We start from the raw sequence: 21,562 nt of genomic DNA on the forward strand, positions 1-21,562 counted from the left end.
TATTTGGTAAAAACCATTTACTAGCTTTACTTGGTAACAAGGATGACAACATCCATAAAAGCGAAGCACTGAAACGGTAGGACAAACGGACATTAACACATGTATAGTGTCATAACTGAATAATCATAATATAAATGTATAAGAGTCAAAGCAAAATTGTAAGTAAATTTGTTGAAAAACTGCTTGATTCAGGATAATGTTTATGGACATACTTACATTTTTAGGACTTGATTATATAGTTGCTTCGCTTATTAAATTATACTTTGTTGTCCCAGGAATTAATATACCAAAAATCAGATCAATCGGATGATTAGATCACATAAAAATTTGTTGTTAAAAAAGTAAAAAAATCAACATGTTTAAAATGGACGTACGGACATTTTGGTGATGATTATAGAGTTGCTACGCTTTCTAAATCGTACCTAACTACTAAAGGAATCACCATGCAAAATTTGAAATCGATAGGACAATTCTAACATGCCAAAATTAACGAAAAAAGCTATCCGTTACGGACGTACGGACGTACGGACGTACGGACGGACGGACGGACGTACGGACGTACGGACGGACCGACCTTAATTATAGAAAAGCTTCGCTTTTAAAAATTAACAAATAATAGGCCCTAATCTTTTTGGGTTGAGGGAATATACTGTACGATAATTTAATAGAAAATAGCTTAAAACCATCACAATGCAGTTTTTTGAGGAACCAAATGAACATAGCTAGCAGTTGCATAACCTAATTAAATGTCCAATAATATATTACCGGCAAAAGGTTAAATTGAAAGATTCATCTGAACGAGTATGTGAGAATGAACAGTTAAAGGACAAAAAGAAGAGTTAAAACCCTTATTTTGTTGGCTGGAACACATAACACACCCACCTTTAATGTTGAAAAGGCAGGAATGAAAGGAATAAGACAATGGCCTATAAATCAATGTACGTCCCCAATGATGATAGACAGAATACTCCTTTTGTAAATTGCGATTAGTGGTAGTGGTACTTAATGAACCAAACAATCAAAAACAAAAAAATTCCTAAAAGCCAACAAATCAGAAAAAGTTATTATTAACTTTGGGGACCAGTGTAACAGCCTGATGTCCCCTCCTTCCCTAAATTTATGATATTTTTTTTACATATTTTGAGTGGGTAATAATGAATTCAAAAGCACTCTACGGAGAAAGGGGGTATGATTGTTCTACTACTAAAAATAAGGGATACTGCCATTAAACCTTCAAACTATACAGAGCGTCACTAATTGGGTCTAAAGAAGGAAATGGACGCTTCTATTTCATGCAATGTCTCAATATATACACACACAGCCAATATTTTTTAACATGGATCATAAAAATACATTTCTCAAAATCAAGACGTGTTTGATGATTCTATAAGCAATATCAGGGATCTTACAATATGTTTCCTTAGTAGCGCAGCTACACTGCATTGAAGGTATGTCCGTCACTATGCCCAAGAAAGATAAGAAAATTGATTGTATGTGTTATGTACAGATTACAAAAAAAAACATTAAAATTGCAACCTTGCTATCTAATGATTATATTTTTAGTGATTGATTTATAATAACAGCAAAATAAAATATGCATTCCTTAATTTGTTAACATAAATTGACAAAAAATCGTCCTCTACTTTTTATTCTTATGTCCCGTAACATACATCCCTTATGCTTGGCTGTATATGAAATCAGGATCTAAAGGGATGAGGCAATGGCCGATAAATTAATGTGTTTCTCCAATGATGAACACAAATTAAAAGGTTGAAACGTTTCACACTCAACTTAATGAAGCAAACAATCAAATTTCAATAAAAGTCCCGAAATTTGCTCAGCCGACGAATTATAAAACTTTGGGGACTAGTGTAATAAACAGATCGTTGTTCCCTTCCTTTCTGATGTGAAATATATGTGAATGTGATATTTTGTTCTTCACGCGATCCTATCAAATCGATTATTTGACATATGTATACAAAAATAGCTCAATATATTGGGGGGTATGGGGGGGGGTTTGGATTTAGAATATGCAGTGATCCTAAAGGTCATTTTTTCTTATAAAGCTTTTGTCATACAATTAACAATGCATACGGCTCAATTTAAGAATTTCCGTGTTTAAAATTTTATGTTTTATTTGAAGTAAATTGAAAAAAAATTGTCTATATTTTAAAGTACATTGAAGTTTAAATGCATTAAATTCAGGGATGAGAAAATGAACAGTAATTAATGTTTCCCCTAACATTTTGACTTTGATAGCTGGTAAACTTTGGTATAATAGAAGATATTCAAATTAATTGAATTGCTCTATCCCTGCTTTAAGTTTAAAACTAAACCATAACAGTTTGTGTAAAACGAGCTACGCTAATTAAGTTGTCACCAAAATAAAGATGTAACATGAAATTGAAAAGGAAACAGGATAGACTCAATTCATTTACATGTCCCAGTAATGGATGTAGAATATACGTGGATATTAAGTCAGGGGAAAAATTGACGTAAATTTAGCATGCTAACTTGGAACTTATTTATTGGTCAGTTCGTCCATCCAGAAGGAGGGGGGATGGGGTAAAGGGAGTGGAAGGGAGGATCGTTATTTTAGCCCGCAAGTTTCACTTTATCAAAAAAATTAAAATCTGGTGTAAGATCCAAGTAAAATAAATCCATTATCCTAATACAACAGTAGAGCGGAGCCATAATCTTAAATACTTTGGGGGAAGATTCTTTCTCGTTTTATCATGGTTTTTAAAAGTAACATAATGAACAAAACATGGAGATCAAATAGCGTATTTACTTTTGTAACAGAAGAGTTTAAAATTTCTAAAAAATCAATATCAAATATCTAAACATTTCTACCTAGTCAATAAATAAATAAAAACTTAAAAATTAAAATCAAACGTAAAAATATTCCCAGATCCACACTCCTAAGCCTTGCTATATTTGTAAATCATATGAAGATAAATTTAAACAAAGTACATCTTATCCCATACATAGTAATTATACTTGCTTATCTAAGAATTAGGAACTAAAATTTAGAATATTCTTTTTGGCCGAGTTAAAAAGACATATTTTTTATGTCAAAATCTAACATCATTAAGAGACTTTTTAGTTTTTATCAACATGATAATTAGCTACTGATAAATACATTTAGGCTTTTTAAAACTCCTACTCATAGTTGCAGTGGCGTGCGAACCGAAGGGGGCATTTGGGGCAATCGCCCCCCCCCCTAGCGACCAAAACACCCCCCCCCTGCCCCCCCCTAGCCACCGCCCCCCCTGCCCCCCCTTATGCACCTTAAGAGGCGTTGCCACACAAGAGACTATACCCCAAAGTTTTCCATATTTCTAAGAGATTTTTATATCTGTAGATGAAAGGACAAGTAATTTTTTTTTATTTTTTACATAGTTCTTTATATCTTTGGTTTTTATGGTACAATAAATTTTTTTGTGGATTATAATATTAAAAAAAATAATTTCTTGCTGTTTCGAGCATCCAGTATGTAATTTACTTTGACTGTCATCACACAACATACAGGAAAAAGGATTTGTGACTTTTTCTACCTAAAATATATATTTTTTCAACAGATGCTATTTAAATCTACTTGTCTGTATTCTTATTAATGATTTTTTGTGCTTTGCTACTTAAAGATGTTGTCATCCTTGTTATCGTACAATAAAGAAATATTTAAAATCAGTTTTACATATTAGGTTAATTCTTGGTAAATTATTACCAAAATGAGTGTTTTTATCTCCCCCCCCAAAAAAATTTTTTTTTAATGGGGTTATTCATCCTTCCTGCTGAGATTTTATAACATCCCCTTCCACCCATAAAAAATGTTTTGTCGTGGGGGGGGGAGGGAAAGGTTAAATTATCTTCTGTACTTTTTTATTCGAAGATGCTTTCTAGCTCCCTTCCCTTCGGTCATTGCAGGGTGGAGAGAAGGGATAGGGGAGAAGAGATGGGGGGGGGGGAAGAGATGGGGGATATAAATGGGAAATAGGGATGGGGGAAGGGATGGGGAAGAAGGGATAAGGACTAGAAGGCCCATAATCAAATAATCCCACCCTTAAAACGCCCTTATTTAAAATTAGTATATATAATCAAAATGCCCCCCCCTAAAGCAAAGTGCCCCCCCGGGGCACTTTGATTTAGGGGGGGGCAAAATTTTACAAAATCTTCAAAATGCCCCCCCCTAGACAAAGTGCTTCGCACGCCACTGCATAGTTGATAAAAACATTTTCTTTAAAATATTTTAAGGTCAGAAGACTTGAAATATTTAAAGTTGAGAGGTTTAGTGATTATTTTCATTATATTTCTCATAATACTTAAAATGTCGTCTTTGGAGTTTAAAATAAATAAATATATATTAATGGTTTAGGATGTTGTTTTTAGCTTAACAGTATGAATTTCTTCCTTTAATAAATTTGGAAATGCTGGTTTATACAATTATATAAAATAACTAACAAAATAATATGTAGAACTCTAGTACAAAGTAATAAATACCTAATAATGTTGAATAATTATAACGTCTCTATTGTTATAATAAGCTAAAAGGTTTGGTGATTTTTTAAATTCATATTTACACCAAATAAATAAAATGAATTAATGTAACTTAAAAACCATTTAAAATAGTTATCTTAGCATTGCCAAAGTTTGTATGTTCATATTATGGAAAAAAGTAGGTATGTATTTTGTAAAAGCATTGCCAATAACTATTTCAAATAGGTTCATTATGAACTGATAGCAAAAAGTCAGAAGCTAAAGCCGTTCTACCCTCAAAACGGGACTATTGTTAATGGGTCTAGAATTATTTTTTCATAAACGTATCAACGGCTTTATCTTGCCTGTTTGCCTCCAATCCAATATTGCAAATGAATTTCCAGTATGGCTTCGAAACCGATTAATATCCGCTGGATTAGAACCGGTTCTTAGCCAGACTGAAAAATTATGTATAGCATCGTATTACTAACAATTTTTCACTAATATTAAAAAAAATCATAAGATAAATCTTATATTCTTTCATATTAATATCCGCGGAAAGCTGTTTGTAGTACGATGTGATAATTAACTATTCCTACCTGTTCCTCCATCTGAGGCCCTGCTGGAGTCCTGAACACTCTTAGACATGTTGATGTTCTTCTTCAGTAGTCTGCCCCAGGTAGCCACGTTGATGTTCATCTGGTCAGGCCGGGGGATCTTACCCTGCTGACGGAATATCTTGCGCTGACGACGCAGTTTTGGCTTCCGTGTTATCAAGGGGTTCAAGAATTTTACCTAAATAAAAGAATCCTTAATAAAAATTGCCTTAACTATTATATAACAACCTAAGAATTACTGTTAGGGTTAAAATAATTTGTATCTGAAAAGGGAAATTTCCATTTTTATTTCAACTCCTACTATTAAAAAGATCACATAAACTTATCCTATTCTATAAAGTAGTAAGTTGTGTGTAAGTGTGTTGAGAAAACTCATAACGGCTATACCAATTATTTTAAAAATAACGGTTAAGTTTAGTAATGGTCCGGGGATGATTGTAAGCAACACTGACATCCTTCCCCCCTATTTTTTTTTTAAAAATTGTAAATAGCCCTTGGTTTAAATTAAAAACAAATATTTCTAAAAACAGTTAATTGAAATTCCAATAGTTTCAACTTGCAGACGGAATAGAAAATTCTTTCGTCAATAAAATTGAAAAAATCTGTTTTCTTTGTTACATAAATTCTAATTATAGACAAAATGAGTGAGTACATTTAAATAAATTAATTAGGTAGCAAGTCTACTGGCATGTTTTATATACAAAAAATTACCAGGGCTCGGCAATCGCAGCCATTTTTTACCAAATAGCAATCACTCCCACTAGTTCATTATATGAACGATCCAAAAACGTAGCTAGTGGCCCTTTAATGTTACTGGAGCTGTTTTCTAGATGCCTTTTTTATGACTAAAAAATCTACAACGTGAAAGCCATTTTATTCACAACCGACTTTAAGCCAAAGCTCTAGCCGTTCATAATTTGAATCGGCTAAAAATATATAATTTTATTGAAACATACCTCTGCGAATAATAATCCTTGAGGTTCTAACTGCATGGCCATTCCGTGTCTGACGTCATCAATGAATTCCTCAAGTCTAAATATAAAATGATATTAATAGTAATAATATAAAGTTGATTTGAAACTTTAATTAGAACATAAACAAGAAAACATGAAAATTGATGCCTTTTTGAAATAAAAATAAATTACTGACCTTGCGTGTAAAGACATACAAACCATAAACATATATTAAAGGGGGGAGGTTAATAGAACCATCTCGTAATCAATGCGCAAATGGCTCTTAGAATCCGAATTTCGTTATGAAACTGGTATGAATAATCCTTGGTAGGTCTGTTTTCCCTAAATCGAACAAAAAGTTGGAACTCTAACGGCCGTTTAGCCGTTTTTTCTGGCTATTCTAGATTAAATCTATTATTACATTTTTTTGAAACATATTTTTGCTTTAACTTATGTGAAATGATACTAAAAACCATTTTTTAGATTTCTAGTATCAGCGGCTACCGGCTAAAACCGGTTGATAACGTCTGGGAGCGGCAAAGAGTAAGGTGTGTAGATAGAGCTTGTGACAAATTTGCCCTGAAAATAGTCAAAAATGGCTTAACAGCTGAGCCGCTAGCCGTTACTTATCCAAATTTTTGTTCGATTTAGGGAAAATAGACCTACCAAGGATTACTTTAATACTCATGCAAAGTTTAATAACGAAATTCGGATTCGAAGTGCCATTTGAGCATTGATTACGAGATGATTGCATCCTCTCCCCCCCCCCCCCCTATTCTGAAACTCGATTTTGAAGATTTTCTACTAGTCCTACAATAGACAGAAGAAAAATAAAAGTAATACCTCAAAAATTTAACAGCACACAACGATCTCCAGTCTTTCCAGTAGATGGATATTTCTAATTCTCTGGATTTTTCTAGCTGGATGGAAAACCTTTGGTCCCAGGCCTGTTGTGAACAGGGTCGCCAGCTTGTCCTGGCAACTTCACAATTGTCTAATTTTAACACAGCAGATATTTCATCTAAAAACAACAATGAATTAATATTGATCACTTTATCAGAGGTCAATTCTTTAAAGATTTTTTATATGAAAATAGAAATTTTTTTTATAAATACAATTAAGATAATTTGGCTACCATAGCCGATACAGCGATACTTATTTCTTTTTATAAGAACCAACATAAGATTAAACAGTGAAATCCTAGGCGAGAAGTACTTCAAGTGAGTAAATCAGTTTTAAAATTGACTCGTTTTGCTTGTGGCCACTGGATAACTTGAAAAATATTCACCACTGCACTTAATAAAAAAATATCATTTGGTGTTTTGAAATTTAGTTTTAAGAAGAATGGTCAACAAATATATATTCTTAATGGATACGTCTCCAGATGTTAATTCAGATTTATTGCTATAATCTCTTATCCATAAACTAAAATATTGTTACTAAATTTTGTTTATAAATCACGAAACCTCGCAACATAAATCCAAGAATCTGCAAACCGTTTACTTTTTGACATTAAATCCACAATGAGAAAAAATCTCACTTGTTTACTTTACCTCAATTAATTTCTTAAAAAGTATGCATTATCATTTGTTATTTTTTAAAATGAAAATGTGAAAACAAAGAAAGAGTAACTGTGCAGTAAGGGAATCATATGAAATTGGTTTCTTTACATTGTTCCACCATTTTTCTGAATAAATCTTTTGTGATGATGAGATTTTCCCCATATCATTTGTATTTTCCTTCAAATCGTTAAAAAGACTACAACAACCCCCCCCCCTCATCCCCTAAAAATCAAAATAAAGGGGAGGGGGAGTCAGTGTCAATAAATTCTACCCACTAGTATTTAGATCAATAGTACTACATATTTTTTAGCTCAGGGACTTAACTGTGCAAAATTCATACTTAAAAAGATAAAACACACAAAGAAAAAATCAAATCTAGCCTAATCAAATTGATAACCTACATTTGAAATATTTTATATATCCAGGGAAGTTGGGAGGGGGTGTTTTGTGGTCCTACTGAGAGCTTGAGTGGATAATGCATTGTTGTGTTACAATTGATTCATTTGAATACAATAACATTAAACCATGCAAAGTACTGAGACAGTAACTATTCTAATCAGAATGGAATATGTCATATTAAGAAAACTATTTTATCTCTTAGTTTTCTGCAATTCAAAGAATTTATCTAGTTCTTTAGCCGTCTATTGTGCCTTAATGTTTGTGTTTTTTTAGATGATTTAGATATTATATTTATATCACAATTTTTCTTATTAACAATTGGAATTGTAGGACACTGTTTAGGCAACTGATCATTGTTGTTTGTTTAAACATTTGTCAATGTAAAAAAAAATACTTACTGCTGGTTTCATCTTTGATATTATAGCTTTTTGAGCTACTTCTAGTTACAGCCTGGGTAATATTAATCATTAAATTAAAGTTCTTAGAGTTTAATTTAAAAAGAAATTTAACTTGTCATGTTAAGCAAGCCGGCATCTTACCTTGTTTTTACGCTTAAAAATCACGAAACCTAAAACAACTGCAAAAAATAGAAGTTATAGAAATTGTTTTAAAAGGAACTATGCTAACTGTCATAATAAGGAAAATGCTATAAATACCCCGTTAAACTTTACTGCGCCAAATACAAAGTCAATTAAAAATTTGATTTAAGCGCCTAAAAACTGCTTTTTGTTAGGTATTAAATGATTTCCTTAAAAACTGATTTGACATCTGAAGGTGATGAGAAAACTGATGACTGCCCACGTGATCTTCCAGGTACATCCTCTATCAAATCCTAAACAATATTAGGAGAATATTAGCATAGTTCCTTTAAAATATTTAAGTAAGAATAGAGGGGGCACGAGCTATATGTAACCTTACCCACGGGGTTGGGACCCTGTGCCCAACTTTCAATTGGGTCTTTAAATATCAGGAAGATAATGGATTAAACATCTTTACTGCTATAACTAATCTAACATTTAATTGACAGGAGACGTTAAAATTGATTAAGGCTTGTCTGAGGACCTTTAAAAAAAATAAGCAATTGTATGCTTTGGGGACAAATTAAGGTAACTAAGGTTAAGTGGCTTGGTGGAACCCAACAAGACAATTAAAGAGATATTGAAAAAAGATAAGGAGTTAATATAAAAATGTTTATTTATTTTTTGTTATTGTTAACCATCAAACATACCTATCCTTTTATTCTTACTAGTGGGAGAAAAATATTACCTAAGCCCTACTTAACATATGTTCTCTTTTCTTTCAGGGAGGGAGAGGACATTGGGCTGTGTATTACATTAGTCCCTAAAGTTTGATAATCACATTTTCTCATTCGTTGGCTCAACAACTTTGGAAACTTTAGTTTAATTTTGAAGGATACAGGAATTTAATTTGTGTGTCATCATTCGGGATGTACTGTACAGCAATTTTTTCGGCAATGTTTTATCCCTTTAGATCCTTGGTATTTTGTATATAACTGACAAGTGCCTAATCTTACCTGACAACCCATAAGTCTCACTTCTAATTTACCAGTCACAGCCGCAGTTCGAGAAAAACTTGATAACGATCTAGAAAAAATTTAATTGTAATATTACAAGTTGGTTTAAATGGACCTTTATTTAAGCCCTCTTTGGTATATACCACAAAAAAAGATAGATGTTAAAAACTTTTCTGTCTGGAATGGCTTAGGAACCGATTAATAAACGTTGGATTAGAACCCGTTCTCAGCCATGTTATACTACTGAAAACTAATATATATTATCGTATTACCGACAATTTCCCACAAATATTAAAATGAAAATCATAAAATTAAAAACTGGTTTTAATTTTTCATTTTATTATCCCCTGAGAGCTGAGATCCGATAAATAACTATTTTTTTTTAAAAAAGGGTAGAAAAGTGAAGATGGTAAAAACATTTGGGTCATATTTCTTGACTAGGAAATCGTCATAAAAAATGTTCAAGTGGGTCAAATTGTGTATGCATGTTACTTGTGCTCAAACTTCCCAACAAATTAAAAACAAATGCATTTAAATTAGAACTGCAATGGTTTGAATAAAACTTGGTAATATAGTTACTATGTGCAAAAAAGCAAAATCTGAACGTACATAAAATACAAAAGCTTAAAACATATTTATTTTTAAAAAATATTTTTCGTTTCGTATATTTTACATCTTTCCAAGAATATAAGGAAAATTTATAATATTATAAAAACCAGTTTTGTTAATCTCACGGAGCCAAAGTCCCGCGATAACAAAACTGGTATTAATTTTATAATTAATATTTTTATATTCGTGAAAATAATTATCTTAATAACTGATTTTAATCCAGCGGATATTAATAGGTTTTTAAGCCACAATGGTTATGATTTGAAATTCTGGACTGACCTGCTTGGATTTAATGAAGGTGTGTTTCTAGCTGGAAAATGATCTCCAGTTGGATTAAAAGATCCCGGGGACATGGTTACTGTTGACTCTATTTCACTCTTTAATTCCTGCCCAATAACATGATTTTAAAAAACGTGCTCTCCAAAACTTTACTGTTTACATACCTCAAGAGACAATAAATTAATGTACATCCCTAATGATGTTTCACAAAATTACATCTTCTGTAGGTTAACAAGTTAATGAACCAACCAATCAAACTTCACTGTAAGTCCATAAAAGTTGTTAAGCAAGCGAATAAGAAATCGTTACCTATTATGAAACTTTGGGGACTAGTGTAATAAACAGTCCATTGTCCCCAACGTTGTTGTAGATATATTAGGTATTTTTTGTTTCTCAATTATAGGTTAACGATTAACATTAAAAAATTTCATTAATTGAAAATATATTAAGCTGTTTAATGCAATTTATATTTTATATACCAGCAATAAATCATCGATGAAATTTTACAATTTTTATTTCATTATATAAAACTGGTCTATGCAAATTAAAAGCTTATCTCAGTTTAATATCTATCTTTAATCTTCATTCAATACTTAAGATCATGGAAAGAAAACGAAGAAGCGAGTTTCGTCGTTTTTTCACCGTATCTTTTGATAGGTTATATTTTTTAGTTACGTTAGGTAAATGTTAATGATTGCCCAGCAGGGTTAGGAAATTGACCCTGCAGGGTTAGAGCTCCTCGTGCCCATATGGGCTAGAAATAGGAGAAAAGCTAATGTAAAAATACAACGAAACTCTCTACTTTGTTTTGTTTTCATGATCAAATACTTTATTTTTCTTGTTTTCAAGTTGAAGGCATGGCATTTTTAATCATTATAAAACTGTAACCAAATAAATAATATATCTGTGTCGAGGCGAAGTCGGTAATTTTTGACACACTTTCATTAAATGACATTTTTCTTAATGTTCTAATCGAAAAAACATATAATCAAATTTGTTCCTTATTAAATTGCCTACAAAAAAGTATAAAATATTTGTGAGATGAATTTTTGGGGTACTTATTGGGTCTCAAAGTCGGAGGGAAAAAAAATTTCGGTGTTTTTTTTTTGTTGGAAAAAGAATTAGTTGTACAAAAACTGGTTAGAGCTAGAGCTTAGACGTCTTCAGGGGACTAAATAAGCATCTAATTGGCTATCCTTTTCCGTTTAAAACTTTTAAAAAGCTTGTATATTATTTTTTTCTTCACAAATTGACATTCGATTCGGAATTTTTTTTCGGTAGAAAAATTTAACCTATCTTCGTAAATTTGTAGTGCATGCTCTTTATTACATTTACCAACTTTTACCTTTAGGGCATGCTGTAATAAAACCAATACGTCATCGATTTGTTGAAGCTTGAAAATGCTATACCGACTTCGCCTCGAGGCGGAGCGAAGTCTGTGCCGTTTTTAAAATCAATTTTGACAAACTTCCCAAAGTCCTAGGATAACGTCCTTTTACATAAAAAATATTATTAAATTTCATATGCATTGCCTTTTATTTTTCCGAATATCTCTTACTTCCCCTGAATCCACCTACATACTTTTAAAAGGGAGTCATTAAGAGTAACGACCTGTAATTAGTTTGTAAACAAGAGAAGACGCCTGGGTTCTGCACGATGCAAGATTTTTAGATAATTAGTTTCAACAATAAATTGAATCGCTTTATTTGGTTAAGGTTAACTCTGTTTACTGTAAAACATGGTGTACGCAAATGCGTCAATATATATGAATTCCATTATTTACTGGTTTAATATCAGAACTCCAAAAAAGAGTAAATTTGTGGAAGAATTTTAGGTAATAAAATAAGCGATGTTATGTCTGTTATTTTGTGAAGTTTTCATGGTATGATTTTAAAATATTCTTTCAAGGGTAATATTTTATAACAACTATGACCAGAGCATACACAATACATCCTATTACTTAGGTAAGTCAGATGGTAATACAAGTATTGAAAATCATGTTATTTCCTGTGATTTAGTAGATCCTGGCGGAAGGTCTTGTCTGACCAACTCCAGGCTGTGCCTGATCAAATCCAACTTTTGGCTGGACTCGAACATGGCCTGCTGCGCGTCTGCCAGCGCCTTCTTGTCAGACTGGCCCTTGGACGTGTTCAGAATCTTAAGTACGTTCTTGGCCCCCTCGAGGCAGGCAGACTCGATCCTGAGATGATGTCTGAGCTCCTCTATTCTCTCCTCCACAGCTGTGCTGTCCCCACTCTTGTTGTCGGAGCCTTTCTCGGAGCCAGTGTCACCTCCCTCTATCTGTTGTTTTGTTTTCATGATGCGCATACGGAGGTACTCTATTTTGGCCTAAAATTAAGAACAATCTCTGATATTTTAAATATTTCTCATTAAAAATTTTTAAGAATCATTGAACTAAGGAATAATATTAATTCAAATAAAACCCAAAACTGGTGTTTTTAGTTTTTTTTTCAGGTTAGGAGCAATATATATATTAAAACATATGCATTAATTTTTTAGGCTCTGTAAGGGAGAGGGGGCTCAAAATTTTAATGTAAAATTACCAGGCATAATACTTGTCAAAAGTTCAAAATTTTACACAATTTTTTTTTCAACCACGACCAAATGTCATAATAAATACAACTACATTTTTTTAAAAAGTCAAGAAAAGAAAATCCACTAATATGTTAAATACAAACCTTTGAATCTTGAAGTAGTTCCTCTGCTTCAACGAGAAGCTTCTTATCCTTGGTACCACTGAACTGAGACAGCATATTCTCTGCTCCTTGCTTCACCTAAAAAGCAAAATTATTGAAATACAAAATCAAATTTAGATCAAATAGAGGCATAACTTAGTACATGAATAGCAATATAATCTAATTAATTAAATAACAATTAACATTGAGTAGTAACGTTGTAGTATTTTGAAATGGATATATGATATACGGGGATATATCGACAGGGAACAAATTGTTGTCAGTTTATTGGTCTGTTGGTTTATCCAGTAGGAGGTAAGGGGATGGGGTAAAGGGGGGGGGGGGGGAAATCCTATTTTAGACAGCTGCGTTAAAGAATATGAAAATCTGGCGTAAGATCAAAGTATAATATATCCATTGCAATTTTAAAATTGAGTAAAAAAACTATAAATACAAGCTGGAATTATCCTTTAAAATTCGATACTAAAACTATATTTTAATTAATTTAAAACTTTTGATAGACAAACCTTTGTCTCAATGTCGAGCTGACGTTGAAGGTGAAAGAGCCTCTGCTCGGCCAGGGACAAAGATTCAGGTTCATCTCCTGATCATCAACACAAAATAAAACTTTTATTTTTGACAAAATTGAAAAATAAAGAATTGTTGGTAATTTCTCTTAAATTTCTAGTGGAAAAAAACAAACTTTGAGAAAATATGTGTATTTTGATGCTTATTTCAGGTTAGGCTAACTAAGAGACCCGCTGGTTAGAGCTTTTAAAGTTCATTTTGATATTAAGACAGCAGGCATACCACTCGTCGTCGGTATAAGGGATTATACTGAATTGGTTATTCATGTTAATCTTTATTTCAGTCTTGAATGCAGTAGCTTAAAACCATCCCAGGATCTCAGGAGAGGCTTACTATAAAAAAAGAAAACATAGTCGGTTCAGTCGTTAGCAAGATCTTAAAAGACAAACAAAAAAATCCTCATATAATATGATTAAGATAAATGAACATTTGATAAAATAAATCTAATATCTTTCCCTTTTGAGGTTAAACTAAATGGAAAATTATATCAAAACCATAACTATATTCTACGTAGTTTGTGAAATTAAACTTATATAATTTTTATTCTGCAATTTCCCTGGGAGGGAGATGGCAATTGTAGTAAAATAAACCTTTCTTACTCCATTACAATTATGAATTAAAGCTAGGGCATAGTGTTAAAAGAAAAAATTGGTATGATCAATCTATCTTTAATTGCTCTATCCCTAAACATTCAGCCATTTTCCATTGAGTTTTTAATTTTATGAAACTGATGCACCTTGTCATGATATTTCATTTATTGGAAAATTTTGTTTTTGCGTAACAGGGTTTGAATTGAAAGTACTTATTATAAGACAATTTAGATCATGGAAACAAACAAAGTAGCGGATTTCTTCGTATTTTCACAGTAGCTCTTGATAGGTTAGGTAAATGTTAATAATTGCCCCGCAGGGCTAGGAAATTGGCCCGGCCGGGTTAAAAATAGGAGAAAGGGTACTGTGAAAATACGACACAACCCGATACTTCGTTTTCTTCCAATGCTCTGGAATTTTTCAGGGGTTAGGGATTGACTGGAACAAGCCTATGATGATATGATGTATCTAAAAAATTATCATAACGTTCCCGAAGTTCCGTTTGACTGACAGACCGACTGACATTGCATATAATTTTTATTTTAAAAATACACTATATCAATGTAGAGAAATTGAATATCTATAGCTAACTATATAAAAATTTATTTAAAAATTGTGCGAAACTTTTAAAAACTTAAGACAAACTGTTGGTTTATTTTATGTTTCCTGGTGTGTTGGCATATCTTGGCGAGAGTATCGAATCTGAAAAAGAAATATATTATTAATTTTAAATAACATTTTTATAGATAAAGGCGACTAGTTTTTTTAACCTTCTAAAATTTCATAAAAAGAATCATCCTATCGAAATCATATACGAATTTTTATGTTGTCAGTTTTGTCTTGTGTTTAATTTTTATCTAATTATGATAAATAAACATAATCTGATCATTTATCAAAAATAGAAAATGAAATTAGAGTAGAGGACACACACTCAAACATACACACACGCATACACACAAACACACAAACACACAATGATTTAAATCTAATTTCGCAATAAAAAATTTGCGTTATCAATCGCTGACAAACGCACAAACAACAATGCGCCAAGAATGGATTTTATTTAGAATGTACGTGGATATTATGACACGTGAAAAATTGTCCCAAATTTAGGACATCATTTGTTGGTCAGTTCATTCATCCAGTAGAGTAGGAGGGGAAGGGATGGTGTAAAGGGGTTATTTTAGCCAGCTGTGAGCATCACTTAGTACAATAAATAAAAATTTGGTGCAACATCCAACTAATAATATATCGATTATACGCACATACGAGGACGCCAACGTGCACCAAGTGATCAGCCATCATCACTTTCCATCTCAACTTTAGACCGGGAATGAATTTATTATTACTTGGATCTTGCACCAGACTATCATGTATTCTAATAAAGTGAAACTTGTTACTGGTTAAAATAAATATAACTCCATCTAACACCTTTACCCATCCACTCCTCTCATACTGAACGAATAAGTTCATGGAAGCAACCTAAATTTATTTTTTTCCGCCGTCATAATATCCATTTATATTCTATATCCATTACACAGGGGATGACACTTACGGGGGAGGAGGGCTTTGAGTACAAGGGAATTTGAGAATAAGAAAATTGACCGAAAATATGTACATTCTCTATAAATAGTCCTTCTAATAATCTGTCAATAATGCCATGTCTATTAGACCAACAATTAAAAGTACTTAAGAATGCAGCCCTCACGGGGTCTTTTGGTGCTCTTAATTATATTTAACAATATTTTCAATGTTCATAGAATGAAAAAGGCTAAGGACACTTCCAACAAAGTCCAATAAACAAAAATTTAGAAGGTAAAATGTTACAGACTTTGATATAAAAAGACTTTCTAATAACTTTTGCATTATTACATTTATTAGCTAAAAAAAATAATACAGCCTAAAACCATGTGAAGCTTAACTAAAAAAGACAACTCAATTGGTTCAGTCGTTTTTGAAATCTTAAAATCAGACAAAAAACCATACTACTTTATATAATAGGATATCAAATTAAATATTTTTTTTGGACATTTTATTTGTTTCCTTATCCTTTGTACTACGGGTTAAAAACTATGACAGATAAATAAAAAGGAAATAAGGAAGGGAGAGAATAAAGAAAAGGGTAGAGAGGTCAGTCACCATTTGGCACGTTCAAAATGTTAAAAGTTTTTTCTTCTGGGCAATTATGTTGTTTCAAACGTTTATTAATACAGAGATTTATTTATGAAATGAGCAAATCAAAAATTGTAAGGATCATCTATAAGAATTAAAAATGTATTCTCTAAAAATTTAATTAATGTGTTAGACTAAGTAAAAATTGGAATAATGAACAGGTCTAGTAAGCATACATTATATAAAAAAGTGAGCATAATGAACAGGTCTAGTAGACATATTTCATCAAAAAATTGAGCATAATGAACAGGGCTATTAAGCATATATTATCAAAAAAGTGGGCATAATGAACCAGTCTAGTAAGCATACATGACCAAAAAATTGACCTCTTGACTAGGCTAGGCAGAGCATACGGCATTTATGCATGATTAGTCAGACATATTTAATAATAAATGTATTATTACTTGGATGTTGCATTAGTTTTTTCATGTACCCTGATAAAGTAATATTCGCAGCTGGCTAAAATAACGATACCACCTTCATCCTCCCCTCCTACAGGATGAGCGAAAAGACTAATAAAAGAGTTCTATGTAAGCAAGCTAAACTGACGAAAAATTTTTCCCTGTCAATATATCCTATATCCATTTATTTAATATTCATCCATATTTACCATGCAAATATATGGAGTCAATTATAAACTTGCAGTTTTTAACAATATATGCATTCTTCATTTTGAAAAAGATAATATTTTTAAGTAACAATTTTTTTATCTGATGTTTATAAATGTATTAAAAATAATATATGAAGGAGACTACTGTTCATAACCATGTTGTCAAACGTTTTATAAACACCTTTTCTCATTCGTTGGTCTAAAAACCTTGGGTATTTGATTAGTTAGTTCAAATTGGCAGTGTTGAATCTTTTCAACCAATAATTTTAATCTATTCTATCAGCAATTGTCCATCCCCGTTTAAAACATACATATACAATCATTAATCATACACGTACTTTCGAAACTCGGTGTCAAATTCTATGCCAAATGTGCTATGTACTGATATACAGATAATGTGTAAATAGCATTGGATATAAGCTGTTTAGATAGATGTTTTTTATTAAAGATCAATAGATAATGAGTGGGTAAATGAATAAGTTGTAAATCCTTATACACAAGTAACAGGACCTCTGTGTGTCTGTGTGAACCGAATGATCTCGCTTATTCCCGATTCGATATGGTTCTCCTTTATAGGGTAGCTTCGAATAGGTCATAGAAAGGTTTATAACTATTTTGGGGGAGGGTACAAACATACTCACAAGAGGAATCACTTAAAAATATTAAAAAGTTGCCGCCAGGCGGCGCAAGTATCGTAGAAATATCAATAAGAATCAGATGATCATAACATATCATTTTTCAAATATGAATAAAAAGCAAATTATTATTTAGTTACATTGTGTGTGATTTAATGAGACAAAGTCAAGACAAAATGTGGCGATAAGTTTAGAGTAGCTGCACTACTAAAATAATAATCAATTTCGATCCCCTTTTCTCTGGATTATACAATTCTAAAATGGCTATCATCATTTCCACTATCTAAGTACATTTGTGCATAATTTACAACAAATATGTAAATATGAATTATTTATACTCAGATTCTAATGATTTGTTTACATTAGCAACATCAAAATATAAAAATAGCTGTTAAAGAAGATAAAGCAGTTACTATATAATGATCTCTATGGTCTCTACACAGCCAACAGTTTCTCTCTGTCACACAGACCTCAGTTTACACATTCACTCAAACTAAACCACGCTTGCAGCAGATTTTCAATTTGCTAACATTTCACTTATTTATTAAGCAATATGCACTTTTATATACTACAAGATATCAGCTTATTGTAGCTGAACTACTCAAAAAAAACCTCATGCTTCACTATAGCTTTACTTAGTCCGTATATTTTACTATTATAACATTCCAGATTTGATTTATGTAGATCTTTAGTTGTATTGATGACTAGATGTTGTTTTTTTACGTGATTCTACAAATGGATTTGGATATAATCAAAAGCTATACCTGGAGCCATTGGCGAGTTGGGTAGGTTTCCCTGTGTGACCAGCAGCTGTGAGTCCAGCTCCTGCAGCTCTGCCTGCAACTCACTCAACTTCGTGTTGGACTTCTTTACTATGTGGTTCACATCAGAGACTGACTTCTTGTCCTTCGCCACTTTCCGCAAGTTCTCGGCTCCCTCTTTGATCTACAAATAATATTATTACTAATGAATAAAAATATATACTACTACTATGGTCTTAAGGATAGATTGTTAGGAAAAATAAATAAAATGTAATTTCTTTCCCACAAGCGCCTACTTTCTCTTAATTTTAAAGATTGAAAATATGAGATGTATGTGTAATTTTCACTTAATACATAACCCCTGCGTTAGGTTCTAACCCTGCGGGGCGTATACCTGATGTTCCCTCAACCTGCGTGGCTACCATGTACCAAATATAACATAACCTAAGATAACCATTAATACCAGAAAAAAAACATACCCACCCTTATTTTCAATTTATTCGATTAGACAGTTTGAGGGAAACAACCAAAATTTAAATCCTTTTTTGCTGATCCTAATTTCCATCTATGATAATTTAATGTCGTTTATGATGGTAAATATTCTACAAATAAAACCATCGGCTTTTAGTAGAGTGGATTTTTTCGAAGGTGGATGTACCAAAAATAGCATATTTAATGCTAGATTTTTAAAAGACACATTCGCCATTTATAAAAACCTTTTTCTTTTAAGACATTCGGATATTTTGACATTTTGATACAGAAATGATTATTATTATACCATAATTCAAACCACGCACGGCTGAACCAGACATAAACTGTAAGATATAAATTCTTAAAAATCTTTATTTTCGATGTAGGTATCCTTTTTACAATCACATAAAAAATGCAAAAAAAAACAAGGATGACAACATTTAACATTAACCGAGAAACTCCTAACTTACTTAATGGATATACTATAACTATCACAAGATTCTCATTTTATCTAATAGAGTGAAAATCGCAGCGGGCTAAAATAAAGATACCCCCCTATCCACTCTCTTTACATAGTCCCCTCCTCTCCTACCAATAAATGTTTACCATGTTTGCAACCTAAATTGACGACAATTTCCCCCCTGTCATAATATCCCCTGTAATTCTAAATCCATCGATTTAAGAAATGTCCATTGTTCTGAGGATTATTGATGAAAAAATTAAGCCGTCTATCTTTAATAATAACCCAATCATCTATATTTGTTACAAGCAGAGGTAAGATTTAGTAGAACTTATTAAAAGGGGAATCTTCCCAAAGAATATAACAGTCAAGTATATTCCATCTCTAAGTCAGCTACAGACTAACACAAGTCATAGAGCAGCTTTGCAGCTAAAACCATGAAATAAAAATGTGAAAGTGAATAAATTTGTGTGTGATAAGATTAACTCGATGTTTGTGATATTTTGAATGAATGTGATTAAGGAATATTATTACAGCCAGAGAAAACGGTAATCTTACTTTATTTATTAGTGCAAAATCCATTCATAATTTTTTCGACTTGTTTGAAAGGCTTTTCGCTGTTATTTTTTTTTTTTGATTTTCTCGTCTTTTATTCAAGCTACAACGCCGGAATATTTTTTGGTAAATCCCCTTTCCTTAAAAGAATCTAATATTTAGGACACTTTGTCCGTTCATTCTTGCATATGCTTCAGGAATAGGAGTAGTTATTTATGGTATCGCATAGATGTAATCATCCTTGGTTGTTATTACTTATTTCTAATCAGTTTGTATAATTTTAAATTAAAATGTGTTATTTTTTCCAGAATGTACTCGAAACCGATTTATATCCGTTGGATTAGAACCGGTTATCAGTCATAAGGAAAAATCAGGTAAAGTATTGTATTACTGACAATTTTCCACGAATAAAATTAATGGCTGACAAAAATTTGTTTTAATCTTACAATTTTTCATTTTAATATCCACGGAAAGCTGTCTATGATACGATAAATAACTATGAAAAGCGCAAATGATAGGACAAACTCGTATGTATGAACTATGGTTTGTTTATACTAAAATAAAATACAGTTGTGGCATAAACCAAACCTAAAAACTTAAATCCTCTCCTAATCTTCCCTTTTAGATTTTAGTATAAGTGAAATTACGCAATTCATGCAGAAAAGTAACTTTTAATAAATATTAACAGAATAGTTTCTTGTACCTCTTAAAATAAGGACTAAGAAAATTATAGAATGTGAACTTATTTAATCCCTGAAAATTTTAGATGTCAATCTTGAATTTGAATTGAGAAAATCACGAAAACCTAAAAACCTAGGAATCGAGCTAGCACCCTAATTAATGGCAAATCTTAATTATACTTGGTTGAAATATGTAGGATGTGAACTTGTTTGATCCCTAAAAATTTCAGCTGTCTATCTTGAATAGGAGCCGAGAAAATCACGCTTCTCCATACCGTTATGGACGGACGAACGGACAAAGTGAATTATAGAGTAGCTTCGCTGCTAAAAAAATGTAAAAAGAATAAAGAATAGTTAAAAAGTTATATATCAATGCAAAAATTCCAGTTTTAAGATAATTGAATAAAAAAGGTTACCTTAAGTTCCTTCTTAATTTCTCTTCTAATATATTCCCTAAGTTCTTCCAGTTTTTGTGGCAAGGGGGCGTGGGACAGGTGAGTTTGGATCCCATACTTGACCGACAGCTCGTTCAGCAGGCTTAACGAGAGATTGTCGTCCTGAAAAAAAAACATTGTATATAAAGGTTGTATAATCAAAGAGCCTTTTTTATATTTAACAAGATTAACTTGATTAGTAGCTTTGGCCTACAGGAAAGGCCATGGATAGTTCTGATATCTATGTTTAGTTTTAATCTATTTCCTAATTTTCTTAATCCTTCGAATACTTAGTTCCTAGAAGCTAGGAGCGCAGTCGCTAGTATAGAATAATCGACACACAAGATATATTTTTTTCTTCAGGGATAAAGCATTTAAGATATACTTTCCGCTAACAAGAGGAACAGATTACTTCACAAGTACTCTAAAGGGATAAGACAATGGCCGATAATTTGATATACCTCCTAAATGATAATACACA

The 21,562-nt window shown here is 32.0% G+C and overlaps 3 protein-coding genes across 10 annotated transcripts in view; all 3 read right to left on the reverse strand.

The window, feature by feature from the left end:
- Positions 1-21,562, reverse strand: part of HSPC300 (hematopoietic stem/progenitor cell protein 300) — a 128,995-nt gene that overhangs the window by 89,765 nt on the left and 17,668 nt on the right. The gene's annotated exons all lie outside the window — the stretch shown is intronic.
- The window catches only part of Hem (Nck associated protein 1 Hem), a 124,220-nt gene that overhangs the window by 84,990 nt on the left and 17,668 nt on the right, over positions 1-21,562 (reverse strand). The window lies entirely within an intron of this gene.
- Positions 1-21,562, reverse strand: part of Pkn (serine/threonine-protein kinase N) — a 144,423-nt gene that overhangs the window by 61,721 nt on the left and 61,140 nt on the right. For all 8 annotated transcript variants that reach the window (XR_013878340.1, XR_013878339.1, XR_013878343.1 and 5 more), the window contains 13 exons: positions 21,064-21,204; positions 18,485-18,665; positions 14,968-15,005; positions 13,653-13,727; positions 13,129-13,224; positions 12,434-12,778; positions 10,430-10,533; positions 9,542-9,611; positions 8,755-8,839; positions 8,406-8,456; positions 6,890-7,067; positions 6,050-6,125; positions 5,076-5,271 (listed from right to left, as the gene is read on the reverse strand). Coding sequence is in view for 3 of the 8 variants with exons in the window: in XM_080156572.1 (XP_080012698.1) it covers positions 5,076-5,271; positions 6,050-6,125; positions 6,890-7,067; positions 8,406-8,456; positions 8,755-8,839; positions 9,542-9,611; positions 10,430-10,533; positions 12,434-12,778; positions 13,129-13,224; positions 13,653-13,727; positions 14,968-15,005; positions 18,485-18,665; positions 21,064-21,204 (1,636 nt within the window). In the remaining 5 variants the exon portion in view is untranslated. The remainder of the gene's footprint in view (positions 1-5,075; positions 5,272-6,049; positions 6,126-6,889; positions 7,068-8,405; positions 8,457-8,754; positions 8,840-9,541; positions 9,612-10,429; positions 10,534-12,433; positions 12,779-13,128; positions 13,225-13,652; positions 13,728-14,967; positions 15,006-18,484; positions 18,666-21,063; positions 21,205-21,562) is intronic.

The sequence above is a fragment of the Acartia tonsa genome, chromosome 4 (assembly GCF_053477335.1).
Source record: "Acartia tonsa isolate MP-2025a chromosome 4, ASM5347733v1, whole genome shotgun sequence".
Taxonomy (NCBI): domain Eukaryota; kingdom Metazoa; phylum Arthropoda; class Copepoda; order Calanoida; family Acartiidae; genus Acartia; species Acartia tonsa.